The sequence below is a fragment of the Meriones unguiculatus genome, chromosome 12, assembly GCF_030254825.1.
Source record: "Meriones unguiculatus strain TT.TT164.6M chromosome 12, Bangor_MerUng_6.1, whole genome shotgun sequence".
Lineage (NCBI taxonomy): Eukaryota > Metazoa > Chordata > Mammalia > Rodentia > Muridae > Meriones > Meriones unguiculatus.
The window spans coordinates 32,813,387-32,829,649 of record NC_083360.1 but is presented as its reverse complement, the minus strand read 5'-3'; the positions used below and the strand labels follow the sequence as shown (position 1 = coordinate 32,829,649).

Genomic DNA, 16,263 nt, shown 5'->3' with positions numbered 1-16,263 from the left:
AAGACTAACATACAGCAAAGCAAACATGCCTTCTTACATCTAATAAGATGCACATCAAAAAGTGTTCCAAGTACCTTATTTAATAAATTTAATCTTGAAATAACTATGAAGTAGCCACTGTTACATTTTTTAATTGTACAGATGGAGAAATTGAGGCACACATTTTGTCCAAGGTTATGCAGTGAATTGCACACTGACATGCACTCATGGGCAGTTTTGTTTCAGAAAGGCCACATGTGTAAGCCGTGTCCTATGTTACTGCTCCAGATGTACACCAAGACCTGAAAGCTGTATGTGTACTTACATTTACAAAACAAAACCAAATCTCAGTGGAATTCATTTTGCCAGTTACACATCTGCTAGGTAGTAGACCCCAAATTTGATTCCAAAGTCTATTTTTGCTAGAATCTATTGTTTGTTACTTCTTCTTACATATCCATTTGTGTTGCATAAAACTTAATTTTACTTGCTTATAAATATTTTAATCATTTCTCAGATGCAACAGCACTGGAGATACTGGTTTTTAGTAATTTTAATTTAATCTGCGTCATCCATATATTCTAAAAAATACAGGTGCCTAACAATACATGGTGGTCTAATTGGCTGATGCTGTTTTCAGGTCTTTTTTTTTTTTTTTTTTTTTTTAAGACAGAGTTTCTCTGTGTAGCTTTGACTGTTGCTTTGCAGACCAGGCTGGCCTCGAACCCGCAGCTATCCACCTGCCTCTGCCTCTCCAAGTGCTAGGATTACAGACGTGTGCCACCACACCCAGCTTGTTTTTAGGTCTTGATTCTCTAGACATGCCATCAGAAGTATCTTATGATTAGAGAGAAATTGTTTAAAATCCTATGAACATAGAAGGTGATTTTAAAACCATTATTCCTTATATTTATTGCGTCCCCTGTAGGAGGTTAGGTTCTAATGGGTTAGAGCTAGAACTTAAACCCTTATACCTACCTTTCTCTTTCTTTTTTAAAATGTAAGGGAGACAGCAGATGTTCTGAGTCAGATTTGATGGTTATATTCTGAAGACAACAAAAGAAAACAGTGTTTAAGGACTATTCAACGACCTTTATGTAGATTTCAATGTCTCATATAGAAATATTCTGATAGTGTCCCCTAGTGCTGCTTTGAAGAAATAAGAGAAATTAAATAGTATCTGTTTATAGTCTCTATCACCACCTTGTGGTACTGTCTCCAAATAATTCTAACCTTTTATTTGCAAAAATCTCCAGAATCTTGCCTTAATTGCTAATATAATAGGTAACATTGCCCTGAGTGAGCCAGAATGGACTTTCTTTAAGTGGGTTATTGCAAGTAAGGCCCCAAGATTAAGGCCTTTGGAAAGAAAATGGAAGATTTACTTTTAAAAAATTTCACTGAGGCAAAAAGGGTGAAAAGTTTACTTTTCATTCCTACCTTTTAAAACTTTTTAAAATAGCGACTTAGTCTTTGAGTATAAATTTGGGTTTTTAACCCCCACCTCCATTACACTTTTTAATTGTGATCTACTGTGTGTAATTGAAACTAGTCATGGCAGCCATTCTCAGTGTCTGATCTAGTACTGCTCAGGGCCATGTGACAGTTGCCAGCCATTTACCATTTCCAAACATTTCACCACCATGAATAAAAACACTCCTATTAAACCGCCATTTCTTCTGTCCCCACCCTCATAACCTCTACTTTTTGTCCATATATGCTTGCTTAATTTATTGTAGGTACTCATATTTGAGAACATATATTTGTCTTTCTGTAGCTGGCTTTGTCTTATTTTAACGTAGCATTGCTTACAAGGTTCATTTACGTTGTGCATATTACCACAATTTCATCCTTTTTTAAGATTGAGTAGTCCTTATATATACTATAAATCTCATTTTGTTTATTCATTCATCTGCTCTGTTTGTGTGCTTGTTTGTTTTGGAGACATGATTTCTCTGTGTTACCTTGGCTGTTCTGGACTCACTTTGTAGACCAGGCTGCCTCTGCCTCCCTGAGTGCTGGGATTACAGGCATGCCCCAGCTCCTTTTTTTTTTTTTTTTATGAGCTATGGTTTTTGCTCTGTGGCCCAGGCTGGGTCTACCTCAGTTCCCAGTACAGGTGGGCCTCCAGATGCACCCGGAGTGTTGTCCGTTTGTCTACTGATAGACAGTGGGATTGTTTCCACCTTTTGACTGTGAGGAAGAAGGCTGCTCTGGGAGTGGATGTACAAGTATGTGATGTGTTGATGATGCTCCTTCCTTCCCTTGTTTATTTCTCTTGGCTATGTACTTAGAAGTGGAAATGCTGGGTAATTTTGTTTTTAATATGAGGAACTGTATACTGTTTTCCACAGTGGCTGGGCTATTTTACATTCTAGCCAGCAGTGAGTGAGGGTTTTAATTCTCTACCTCTTCACTGACACTTATTATTTTTTGAGTAGGTTTTGAGTTTGTAAAAAACCCAGAAGTTAATCTAAGAAATGTTTTGATCCCTGCTATACACAGGAAGACAGTTACTCTCTGAGGGAGCAACAAAGATGAATGAGATACATTGTTGAGTCTTTAGGTGACTTATAACTTATTTTTCCTCTGAGAATGTGTTTATGAATGAGTACATTTTTATTGGGTCATTGAAAAATTAACTAAGAGACTTCATGCCAGATTTAGAAAAGACTTTTAGTAAAGCTTTAAGTGGTTATTAAAATTGCTTGATAGAATTACTACAGTTAACTTATATAACTTTCATTTGAAAAATTCAAAATAAGAATTTTTTCTAATTAAGATTCATTTTTATAATTTTTGATAAGGCCCTGTAGAACTGTTTTAGCTTCATTCTCCTTTTTGGGCTTGGTAAATTTCTCTTGAAACAGGATAGTCTGGGAAGTAGTCTATACTTAACTGTACTTGATTTTAAGTTTTGGTTTTAGAATTCAGTTCCATCTTTGGAAAGACAAGATAGTAAGTATTTATGTTAGCCCAAATCTCTAATTTTGTTTTACAGGTTAGAATTGTTGAAAGAGTCCTGATTCACCCTCACAATGACTACTGCTCAGCTCTCTCACAAGACCAGAACACTGCAGGAATCTAAGGTATTTGTTAAGAATTAAAAGAAAATCAGTGGCTGTTTAGTGTATTACTTAATTTAAAATCTCCTTAGCAACAGTTTTATCAGCTAATTGGCACGTAATACTCTGGGAAAGTGCGTCTACATTCTAATGTCTAATGGACTGAGATTCTTCAGGAGACGAAGACCAATTATAGGGTTACTTTCTGGGCACTTGTTTCGTGTTTACCAGAGTTAAAGACATCAGAAACAAAAAGATGTTTAAAGAAAAGGTTCTTTGTCAGACATCTACTTCCTACAGCAATTAGGAAACTTGTGCTGCAATTTTCAGAAACAAATAGGAGTTCACTGAAAGGAGCGTTGATGCTGACAATCTGGGGGAGAATGTATTAGTCACTTCCTGTGGTGGTGACAGAGCATGTGAGATAATAAACTTAAAAGAAGAAGGATTTATTTTGGCTCACAGTTTCAGAAGTTGATTCTATTGTTTTTGACTCAGTGTCAAGGCAGAACATCATAGAGATGTGCAGGGAAAATAGAGAAAGTGGCACACCCACAATATCCAGGAACTGAAGTGGGGGTGGGGAGGAGGCACCCTTGATAATCACGTCATTCCAGTAGATTCTGTCTCATAAAGGTTCTACCATCTCCCAGTAGCACAACAGGTTGATGACCATGCCTTCAACTTTGGGGAACATTTAAGATTCAAACATAACAAGCTACAGTCTGTGAGGCCAGGAAACCTTGCTGGATTTACCCAGGCTAGTTCAGTATATCCCAGAATAGTCATTAATGCATCACTTACTTATTTATTTAGGTTCAATGTATAATACAAATGTAATGTGTTGATTTGTGAGAAAATACAAAAAATGATCTTTATTTTCTTTGTAATCAGATTAAGAAAAATAAGATTTATAGTAACTAAATCAACAGACTTCTATTTACATATATATGAAAAAGATCAGGGCCAGAATTATTACAGGCTTGAGATGAGCTGGGCTCCATAGTGAGTCTCAGGTCCCCCTAAACTACACTGAGAAACTGTCTCTACCTTTCCACCCACAAAAGAATATAGTAGCTCAAACTGTAGCAATTTAGGAATCTTTGTATACTCCGAAATAATGAAAAGGCTCATAGAGGAGAGAGAATTTCATAAGGATACCCAGCCTATGCCTTGGTTCAGAATAAGAAATAAGCATGGTATGTTTTAGGAAAAGTTGCTTTTTCTATAGCAATGCCCTCATGTTGGCCAGGAGGAGGGGACAAAATGGAATAGGAAATTGGGGAACAGGTCAATTTGGATCTTAGAAGCTAATGCTAAAGAATTGATGCTTTATTTTGTAGCCAGTGCCAGGTCAGAAAGTTTATTTGTTTAGAAAAGTGAGAACAGTACTTGTTTTAGGAATATTAGATTGTAGCAGAGAGACAAACGTTTGAAGTTGAAGGAGAAGTTGGGCATAAAGCAAGCAGTCATCTTTCTGGCTTTGTTTCAGTGAACTCTGAAAGCCAACACTTAATCATCTAGTTTCCCAAGGGTGTGCTCCTTCCCGGGGGAAACGTTGAGCTAGGTGTGTGACCTGCAATCTGCATGGCAGGCATTTTTCTCCCTCTAAATGAACAAATTGACTTTTTGGCTCAACTAAAGCTTTGTTGTTTGGGTTACGTGAACTGCTTTTCCCAGTAAATTTCAAGTGACAGTGCAGTTGTGTTATCTAATAGTGAAAATAATGATGAGAACTATAGAAGTCAATATTTATTCACCACTGAACTGTGTGCCAGGCATTGTGCCAAGGGCATTATGTTACTGTTTCAGTTAAACCTCTCAGTAAGGAAGAAACTGAGCAGGGTGGTGGGGCACACCTTTAATCCTAGTACTCGGGAGGAAGAGGCAGGCAGGTCTCTGACTTTGAGGCCAGCCTGGTCTACTGAGAGAGTTCCAGGTCAGCCAGGAAACTCACAGAGAAACCCTGTCTCAAAAAACAAAAATAAAAAAAGAAAGTAAAGTTTGGAGATGTATCCATCTCAAGGCTACACAATAGCTAACTTCCGAGCAGCAGCATGCTTTACTACCAAAACATGACAATGCCTTTTCAAGCTATGAAATTTTCATATACTAGCTATTTACAAAACATCACCAGTAACACTTAAGCTATTAGACTAGCCTAGCTAAGGAGAAAGCCCCTGGAGTAACAAAACTGCAGAGCCTTTCCAGCCAATGATTTTTGTTACTACAAATGGCTGTTTAGTGCCTGGACTTAATGTCTTTATACTTCCAGTTTCTTTAGCTTTAAAAATAAGTATTCATGTATTACCTCATCATTTTGCAATGTTTTAGTGAGTCATTTCATGCATTCCATGTCAGCCATTACCCAAAGTTATTCAAACCGTAACTTCTCAGGAGCTGTAGGTTCAAAACCCCAAATTTCCAGTTTACTTATTAGATGTACACTGCATAGCCCAAGCTCACTGTGTAGTTCAGGCTGGCTATGAGCCTGAACTTCTGCTTCCACCCCTCTGAGCCAATAGTAGGATCACAGGCGTAAGTAACCATGCCAGGCCTCAAAAAGAAAAATTTAATACCTTTGAAATAACTGGATATAATGTAATTTTACAAAGACACAGTGGTAACTCATAGTCATTATATAGAATACTGAAGAACATACATTCTTACATAGAATGACCAGAAGATGTTCTAGGACTATGTGTATGTGCGTGCGTGCGTGCGTGCGTGCGTGCGTGTGTGTGTGTCTGTCTGTCTGTCTCTGTGTGCACTTTTTCGAAGTTCTTTTTTATCTGAACATGTGTGTGTGGCTGGTAGCTACCCCTATGTAACTTTATAAGATTTGTTAGAGGTCCAGCAGTTGAACACTATATTTTAATAAAAGGACACTTGTCAGTTGCTAGCTTTATGATCTGGCAAATAACTTATATTTCTGAAGTTCCCTTTAGTACCTATGACGTGAGTACATTGAATTAAATTAGTTCTAAAGTCTTTCCAATTTAGAATTAGTGTGCAAAGCATTCAAATTGGATTAGACTTAATTAATTTTAATTTAATGAATGTCTTGGTTATTTTTCTATTGCCATGATAAGACATCGCAACCAAGGCAGCCTAAAGAAGAAAGAGCTTATTGGGGGCTTTAGAGGACACATGTCAGCAGGTAGACAGGCATGGCACTGGAGCAGTCACTCAGAACTTCCATCTTCGTGCATAAGCATGAGAGAGAAGAGAGCGTAGGAGAAATATGTATGCACAGCAACTGGGAACGGTCGTAGAACGGCTCTTGAAACCTCACAGCTCACCCTCAATGATACTCCTCCTTGAACAAAGTCACAAGTCAGTGTTTCCCAAACAATTCAACCAAGTAGGACAAAGCATCCAAACATACGCGCCTATGGGGGCACTTCTCATTCAAACCACGACACTGAGGAAGGAGAAACTTTAAAAAAAAGTTTTACCGCGTGAATTTATTTGCTAATTTATATATTGCGTATGTGTGTACATGCTTATTTATGTGTGTAACTAGTGTGGTGCCAGTTTTATGTTGATTTGACACAGGCTGGAGTCATCAGAGGAGGGATCCTCAATGACGAAAATGCCTCTATAAGACTGGGTTATAGGCAAGCCTGTACAGCATTTTCTTAATTAGTGATTGATGTAGGAGGGCCCAACCCATTGTGGATGGTGCCATCCCTGGCTGGGGGTATTTTATTTCTGCAATCGAAACCCTAAAAAACTGAGTATGGGGGTGATCAGTGTGCCATGGTGAATTTGCAGCAAGCAGTGCCACTTTGTGGATCTTGGGGATGGAACTAAAGCCATCAGTCTTGATGACGTTACACAAGGAACCATCACACTGGCCTGGAAAGAGAAACTCTTTAGCCTCTTGATAATTAAGGCTCTGACTGTATTAGTGTAGTCTCATTCCAGTAAGACAGGGAAAGCCTATTCTGTCACTAAGTGTTGAAATTTCCCTAACTTGACCAAATACATTTTATCATTTGGAGATTTGGTGACAATAGAAAGTTCTAAGAATGACTTGATCTTAAAGAGATTTTTTCAGCTTTTTAGGATTGTCAGCTTTGACATTTATAATCTTGGCAGGGCTCAGCAGTCCTCTAAACTATTTCCGGTGGTCCCAGAGCCAGAATTAAAACAAACCAGCCAACCTCAAGTATTTAATTAAAGAGGAGAGTCATTATTCAACTTGCATGTATTTCTTGTTGCTTAACTCACAGGATCCATTATACTGATCTGACAGTCATCTCCCTGATACTTCACAGCACTCCTGCCCTCTTGCCTGTACTAGTAACATTCCTCTTCTTTGCCACTTATCTTTGGGGCTCAATTTAATTTCTCTTTCCCCTCAGCTTTCCTACTCAGGTAAGTAACTGCTGCCTCTTGTGTGTGCAGCCTCTAGTGTCTCTCCATTCATTGTGCACCTAGTCTCTGTGCTCGTAGCCCAAGTCTCTCTCCACCTGGGCTGTAAACTCCATTAGAGTACTCAAGCTCTTTTTATCTCACTTTCATCTGTCTGTCTCTCTTTCTTTTTTCTCTCTTCCTTTCTTTCTCTTTCTCTCTTTTTCTCCTCTTCCTTTCTCTTTCTCTTTTTTCTTTCTTTCCTTTCTCTCTTTCTTTCTCTTTCCTTCCTTTCTGTCTCTTTCTCTTTCCTTCTTTCTCTCTCTCTCTCTTTCTCTCTCTTTTTCTATCTCTTTCTTTCTTTTCTTCTTTTTCCAGATAGGGTTTCTCTGTGTAGTCCTGGCTGTCCCAGAACTTGATTTGTAATTGATGTTTTAGATATTAATAGTTTACATAACAAGTGAAACCACATACACACACACACACACACACACATACACACACCAAAACACAATAAATGATTGAACTAGGGACCACATGAAGCATTTTATAGACTTTAGCTTATTTAATTCTCAGTAAAGTAGGTCTTACTATTACCCCTATTTACAGATGAAGGGATTAAATGAGATACAAGATGAATTTATGCAGGATCAGGTACCTGCAACAATTTATTGTCAATAGTGTTTTATTGTAACAGCTTTACTTATTTACAGTGTCTGTGCTTTCTTTCATGTTGCAATGGCAGAATTAACTGCAAAACGTAAAGTACTCATTATCTGGGCATCAACTAGAAAAGGTTGCTGACCTCTGCCCAAATCATAAATTATAGTAGAAACAGAATAATGGTTTGAACGTGGTTGTTCAGATGCAGAGTCTGTGCCCTTCACCTCTTCTTCATGCTGCCTCCCTCTCTACCCTCAAGCCACTCTCAAGTAACTAGTGCCTGTAACTTTCCATTCTGCAAGCATGGGGACATGCATTTGAGCCCAGACATTGTGCATACTTGTAATCACAGCAGCTGGTGAGCTGGAGACAGGTGATGCCTGGTGCTCGCTGACCTAACTGTGAATCCCAGGGCAGTGAAAGGCCCTGTCTCAAAAAGCAAAGTGATAGCACCTGAGGTTGGCCTTTGGTTTCCACAGGCATCTGTACACACATAGTTGTATACCCACACATATGTATACCTGTGCACACAGGCGCATACACATAGCACACAGAGAACTTTCCTTGCTTCTTTTCATGCGTTTTTAACTTGTTTATAAAAAGGGACAGTTGGGAGGCTAGATCCAGCATATGACAGAGGGAGAAAAGCCAGAGAGGAAGGAAATTGCTTCTAGCCTGGAAACTGGAACATAGATGCCGATTCACCTGTCAGGGAATGGAACTGGGGACCATGCTTTAAGCAGGTTAGCAGAGACACTGAATTTCAGGTCTACACAGTAGCATAGGAGCAGATGCCCAAATAGTAGATATATACACAGGGAACTTACGTTGGAAATTGAAGTCTTCTCTATAGATTATACCTGATGCTGTGAAAATAGACAAGGTTACCATAGAGAACTGTGTAGAGAGAAGAGGATTGAAGACAGAGTCCTGAGGACAACTGTTTTTGTTTGTTTGTTTTTGTTGTTGTTTTGTTTTTTAAGGTGAATTTTCTTTCTTTTTTTTTTTTTAAGATTTATTTAGTTATATAGTATACTGCCTGCATGTATGCCTGCAGGTCAGAAGAGGGCACCAGATCTCATTTTAGATGGTAATAAGCCACCATGTGGTTGCTGGGAATTGAATTCAGGACCTCTGGAAGAACAGCCAGTGTTTTTAACCTCTGTGCCATCTCTCCAGCCCGAGGAGGACGACAGTTAAACAAAGAGAAATCGGTCAGGTGTGGTGATATATCTTTTAATCTCAGGACTTGGGAGGAAGCGACAGGCTGATCTCTGTGAGTTGGAGGTCAGCCTGGTCTACAAAGGAGTTCTAGTCCAGCCAGTGAGACTTTTTTCAGAAAAATGAGGCTCAGGGAATGGGGTGGGTGGGGAGGGATGCCCCATGTAGGGATGGATGAAAGCTGAAATAGTGTTAGTAGGTAGGAGTTTAGCTTAGTACCTGGTGCAACAAGGTCCTAGGTTTGAGTCCCAGATTGGCCAAAACAATAAGACAAAATACCGCTAAGGCAGTTTGAGGAAGAAATATGCACACAGTGTCAAATACTCCAGAGAAGAAGGCACATATTCATAAGGGTTAGAAGAAGCGCTGATGAGTTGTACAGGGTAGTTTTGGAGAGAGCAGTATAAAGTAGACAAGAGTAAAAATTCAGATTACAGTGAGGTCTAAAAAGTGTGTAAAGAGAGCAATGAGGTTATATAATTCTAGCTGAACTCCCAATTTTGCTTCAGATCAATAGGTCATTGAAAGAGATTGTTTTAGTCCTGAATTACTCCAGTAATTGCCTGCCTTTTTGTTCTGCCTTGCTTGTGTGAAGATCTATTTTAACTCAGTATTCAGAGCCCTGTTTTCTTTTGATTATCTATAAATGCATCGGATTTGAAGTCTTAAAAAGTTTTTATATGCTATCTGTGGTAATGGTTTGATGGGCTGAATATATTCATGAATACTGATTTTTATCATCTTTGTTTTTCTTCCAGAGAACAATTTTCCCATCCCAAATCACTAATGAGCATGAGTCACTGGTAATGGTGAAGAAACTTTTTGCTACGTCTATCTCATGTATAACATACCTGAGGGGCTTGTTTCCAGAGAGCTCCTACAGAGATCGTCATTTGGATGGTAAAGTTGGATTAAGTGATTGCTTTGGCTAGTAACCCTTTTTCTACTTGGCAGGAGCAAGGCTTCCCTCTCTCACAGAGTGCATTAATTTTAATTCGTAGACATGTTCTTCAAGATCAGCTTACTAATTCACACTACATGTTAATTTTGCTGTGTGTATTGGTTTTACTTCTAGGAGTCATTAACTTCTAGCTAGCTGTCAAATGAAAAAAAGAAACTTGTAGAGTTATGTCTAGTAATTCTAAGCCATCCCTGTAAAAATGAAAACAAAAAATCTATCCTAATCTGAAGATTTATATTATTTTGTGCATCAGTTGAATTTGTTCTTTGAGGTACACATTTTGACCCTGAGGAAGTTCAAAGGAATCAGGTGAGAAACTTCTCCCTATTAACATACATAAATATGCAAAGGAGAGGCAAATTCATTTGCTGATTAGCATGATTATTCAGATAATTATTTTAATCAAGTCTTTTTACAGTAGCCAGCCCTACCTCTTCGTTTTACTGTTGTTAGCGTGTGCACATGCAGACATGTGCTGTGGACCTCAGAGGACCAGTTTAGTCAGTTCTGTCATTGTGGTTTTCCCAGGAATGAACTCAGGCCTGGGTAGCAAGCACTTTTACCCATCTCAATGGCCCCAAATTATTCAACTCTTACTTCTTCTGTCTCTGTGACCTTAAATTTTCCTTATTATGACTCTATATGACAAGCTGTATCTGGCTCCTTAAAAGAAATTGTACCATAACCTTTTCAGTTTTTCAAAATCTTATGATTTGTTTGAAAAGCTAAGTCATGGGCCATATGTGTTAGTGTATATCTTTAATCCCAGCACTCAGGAAGAGGTAGCAGAAAAGAGATGTATGAGTTAAGGCCAGACTGGTCTATGCAGAGAATTCTAAGCCAGGGCTACATAGTATGACCCTGTCTTAAAAACAAACAAAAAACAGAAACAAACAAAGCAAAACCAGCAAGATGGCTCAGCCAGTAAAGGTGTTTGCTATCAAGCCTGCCACCATAAGTTCAGACCCCAGAACCCACATAATGGAAGGAGAAAAGCAGCTCTCCAAGTTATTCTCTGACCTATACACACATTCTGGAGCACAACTACATTAAAAACCAAACAGAAAACTGGTAGGCTTGAGAAATGGCTCCATAGTTAAGAGCACTGGCTGCTCTGCCAGAGGGCCAGGGTCAGTTCCTAGCTCCCCCTGGCTCACAACCATCTGTAACTGTAGTTCTGGAGGACGCAACATTCTCTTCTAGCTTCCCTAGGTACCAGACACACACATGGTGCACAGATATACCTGCAAGCAAGATACCCATACCCATAATAAAAATAAAATAAAGTTTTAAAAAGGTTTGTTGTGAGTCACTAAAATGGGAACTATCGTTTGAGAAATATAGAGAACCACAAATTTCCTTGTAAGATGCTATTTTTCCAAATCTAATTTGAAATGTTTATATATAATAATATACTACGGCTTCATTCCAATTTAATTTTCTTAAACAATATTTATTCTCCAAATGAACATCCATCAAGTGCATGTTAACTATAAACACACCAGCATGGTTCTTGTAATCATGGCACCTTTTTTGTATTAGTGGCTTTTTTTAACTTCTGGGATAAATCTGTAACATTTAATGTGTTTGCAGGTAGAATATAGTAAGTTTCTTCTCCTTTTTGGAACGTAGAATTATAAAGGAGGCATGCTTTGGGAAGTTAAGCACTTTCTATATGTTAGTCACTATTGCTGACATAAAAACCAAAACCTGAAAAACACAGCTTCTACCTCTAGAGGTAAACAAGATAGTTTATTCTAGGGCCAGCTGAGAGTGACGTGGTCCAGGGACACAGATTTAGCTTGCTACCAAACCCAAATGTTATGTTCCAGTGTGGAAGTAGAACAAAGAAAGTCATAAAGGAGGCTTTTCAAGCACGTTGGTGGGTACATCAGGTAGGGCACAGCAGAGTGGAGAAGTCTCTGCTATGGGCCTCGGGTGTTGTCTGCTGACAGCTTCAGCTTTTGTGTTGCTCTGAGGAGTCTGTTGGTACACTCACCTAATATCCACAAGGATGCTGGCTCATAAACAGAGGTAGGCAATAAATGGCTATGAAGGGAACTTGTGGACTTAGGCCCTGGACTTGCAACATTCCAACTTTCCACAACCACTGAAGCATTTTGGTTTGGCTTTTTTGTTTGTTTGGTTTTCGTTTTTGAGACAGTGTTTTCTCTGTGTAGCCTTGGTTGTCCTTTGTAGACCAGGCTGGCCTCAGACTCACAGAGATCCACCTGCCTCTGCCTCCTGGAGTGCTGGGATCACAGGTGCACCACCGTGCTGGCTAGTCACTGAAGTTTTAATCAGTCAGTCAGCCTCAGAAAGTATAGCTTCTCTCCAGGAACATTGTCTCACACTACCTGGGCATGGAGGGAGGACCTTGCTCATAGTTTCATTTGTGTGTGTGTGACTATAACAGAAGAAGTTAGTCTCCCTCATTATATTTGTATTTAAAGTGACATGTCGCAAAAATGCTCAGTGTTTATATGCAGTCTTCTTTTTAGTAGTCTCTAAGTATTTTGTCAAAATAGAATAATTTTTATAACCCCCAACAGTGGTGAAGGTGATGTTAATTTTAGCGTAGGAAAAGATGGAAGACTGAGAGTTTGTGAGATGGCTCAGCAGGTGTAAAGGTAGTCACAGACAAAACTAATGATCTGAGGTCACTCCCTGAGACCCACGTAAGGGGAGGAGAGAGCCCTGTAAGCTGCCATCTAGCTTCTTTCTACACATGCTGTGTGGCGCACCTTTGCACTTGTGCTTACAAGTGCACAAATTCACAGTTTATAAAAACTTCAAAATTCAAGAGGCTGCTGTTAAATCAAACATGAATCAGTGCTTTTATACTGATTTCAACCCAAACTTAGAGTGTCTTTGTTTTCTTCCCTAGAATGAAAAAAATGGCAGATTTCATATGGAAATATATAAGAATAATTTGTTTGTGTTTAATTTTTTTTCATTGAGAGGGAAAAATAGTAAAGAATGAAATTGGGAGTATGTTTAAATTGTTGGGATAGTCTCAGTGACAACTTAGATTATTTAGGAAGGAAACAAAGAAACTAACTCTGTAAGAAACCCACCAGCTGTGCTAACTGTGGAGTGGGAGTCTGCGCAGCTGCCTTCACAGTTGGGACTGAGATCATTGTCAACAAAGAACTTATTTTTTTTAATAATTTATTTTTATTTTATTTGATGTGCATTAGTGTGAAGTTGTCAGATCCCTTGGAATTGGTGGTATAGACAGTTGTGAGCTGCCATGTGGGTGCTGAGAATTGAACCCGGATCCCTTGGAAGAGCAGACAGTGCTCTTAACCACTGAGCCATCTCTCCAGCGCGCAGGGAACTTATTTTTAAAGTAGGTATTTAGAAATTAAAAATGTGCCAGGCAGTGGTGGTGCATGCCTTTAATCCCAGCACTTGGGAGACAGAGGCAGGCAGATTTCTGAGTTTGAGGTCAGCCTGGTCCTGCAGAGTTTCCAGACAGCCAGGGCTACACAGAGAAACCCTGTTTGAAAAAACAAAACAAACAAACAAAAAATTCCAAAACACCAGCTAACCACAAAAAAGAAGAATGAAAAAGAAAGAAATATAAGTCATAAAACTAAATTTTACAAATGAAAATATAAAGGAAATGCCCTATTTAACATGAATTTTTCAGTTTAATAGTGGTGTTTCTATTTCTTTAGACCTCAATTTAAAAATTCTCCGGGAAGACAAAAAGTGTCCTGGGTCATTACATATTATTAAATGGTAAGTAAATTCTGTAAAAATTGAACAACATTTTAGTCATAGCTGAAATTAGCCAAGCAACTTTATTTTGTAAAATCATTTCCTTAAACCACTTTTCATAGTCATTATTCCTGGAAACTGTAGCAACTATTCACTCTTCTTTCAACCTGTTGATTTAGTTTTAGAAGAAAAGACTTGTGTAAAGAAAAAAGTGCTAAATTTGATTATTCATCATATGCATATCTGTGCACTAACATTGTGGTGGCAGAAGAAAGCATTCTGTGCTTCAGAACTGCTTGTCTGTTATTTAGAATATTCTATAAATATATGGAAAGGTGTTGAATTTTAAAAGGTGATTAACAGAAAAGAAACAATGATAATACACTTCAAAATAGAAGTGCAAACAATTATGTACTTGTGTTTATTTTTTTGATTGTTCATGTGGGCCAAAGTGACTTTGGATTTTATTTCTTGACAGGATTCAAGGTTGTTTTGATGCTTTGGAAAAGAGATACGTAAGAAAGTTTTAAAAATTACATGAGGATTAAAGACTCATCTTTATAAAATTTAAACTTTTTATTTTGTAGTGTTTAACAGTGCTACACTGTTGATTTTCACAGTTGATTTTCTTTCCTTTTGTCTTTGTTGTCTCCCATACATCAACTAGAAACGAAAGCTTCATTCTCCTTTTTATATCCTCATATCTCTTTTAACCACAGAGTTTCCTTTGAAGTCACTGGACAAGATAAGATGCACAGGATGTGGGTTAGGGAAGACAAGAATCTGGTTGTTAGCACATTGAATGTGTTCAAAAAACTGCTAATTCAGTTTGCAGATGGGAAAGAAAAAAATAGTTCAATAATGAATTTTTACCCTATTTTATTTTGTTAATTATAGCTCATGTATAACTTTGATTTTTTTAGAAACACAACTCAAATTTTAAGTGCATATGATCTCTCGTGCTTCTCTAGACAGTCACAGAAAGTGTGACAAGCAGAGGCACAGGCTGAAAGTAGGCCTGGCTGAACAGATGAGATGCATATACATGAAACTGCTGCCACCATGCCCCTCCACTTTTCCCTATTTAAGGAATGTTGAGGTTAATAAGCTTCAGATTGAATTATTTGATGTAGCCATACATTCCCTTGTTCACTTCTGCTCTCAGTTACTGTGAACAGTTATTCATAATTCATTCCATGTTGATCCAGGGGATGGCGGGATACAAAGATAAAACAGGTAAGGAAAGGGCTTATAGACCATGTCCGAAGGTGAGTGGTGCTCATACGAGGGCTGATAATTTGCAGTTATATGCTGGTCCAGCTGTACCTGTGTATTAACATTGTGGTGGGGGAAGACAGCATACACTTCTATGCTTCAGAGCTGCTTATCTATTATTCAGAATATTCTGGAATATATATGGAATATATATTATATATATGTTATATGATATTAAACATATCATATATTTATAGAATGTATTCTATATTTTAAGCATATATTATAGATTTTATATTATATAAATATTATAAATTTATATACAAATATATGTTTATATATTATATATAATGTTATATATTTTTATATATTCTACAAATATATAGCATATATGTTTATATATATGCTAAACTATTGGTTGTCTTTGTTCTGGGCTGTGTTGATCAACTGGAAAAAGACACTGCAGAATGAATTTTTGCTTCTCAGCAGCAGGGGATCAGTCTCTGGGTGACTGAAAACCTAGGAGCTTTTCAGAAGCTCTTAGACTGTTACACAAAAGGCACTTTTAGCAAGTCAATTTCCGCATACCAAAACCTCCTATCTGATCTAGGAGTTGTCTGAAGGGACCAATACCTAAGCAGTCCTCAGCCGTAGGAGACTTCCTGGTTTGCCAGGTATGTCTGGGGACTGAGTTACGAAAAGGCTCTGAGAATCCTTTAGAAGAGCAACTCTATAAACCATGACAGTCACGATCAAGGCCATCCACACTTTGTGACAAGACCCTGTCTCTTTAAAAAACAAACAAACAAAACAAAACCCCAGGGGTGGGCAGGAAGGAGAGATGGCTCAGCCATTAAGAACACTGGTTGTTGTGTCTTCTAGAGGTCCTAAGTTCCCCAGCAACCACATGGTGGCTCCCAACCATCTGTAATGGGGTCCAATGCCGCCTTCTGGTGTGGAGATGTACATGAAGGAGAGGACCCATATACATAAAATACCTAAATAAATATTAAAAAAGAAAAAAGAAAAAATAGGTTGGTGGTGCATGTCTTTAATCCCAGCTCTTGGGAGGCA

General features: G+C 38.3%; 1 protein-coding gene across 1 annotated transcript in view; it reads left to right on the top strand.

Moving 5' to 3' along the window:
• The first annotated feature begins 3,017 nt into the window (after positions 1 to 3,017).
• Hormad2 (HORMA domain containing 2) overlaps positions 3,018 to 16,263 on the top strand; it is an 87,473-nt gene continuing 74,227 nt past the window's right edge. Inside the window, exons 1-4 of the mRNA XM_021652512.2 lie at positions 3,018 to 3,068; positions 10,046 to 10,187; positions 13,932 to 13,995; positions 14,453 to 14,489. Of these exons, the coding sequence (XP_021508187.1) occupies positions 3,018 to 3,068; positions 10,046 to 10,187; positions 13,932 to 13,995; positions 14,453 to 14,489 (294 nt within the window). The remainder of the gene's footprint in view (positions 3,069 to 10,045; positions 10,188 to 13,931; positions 13,996 to 14,452; positions 14,490 to 16,263) is intronic.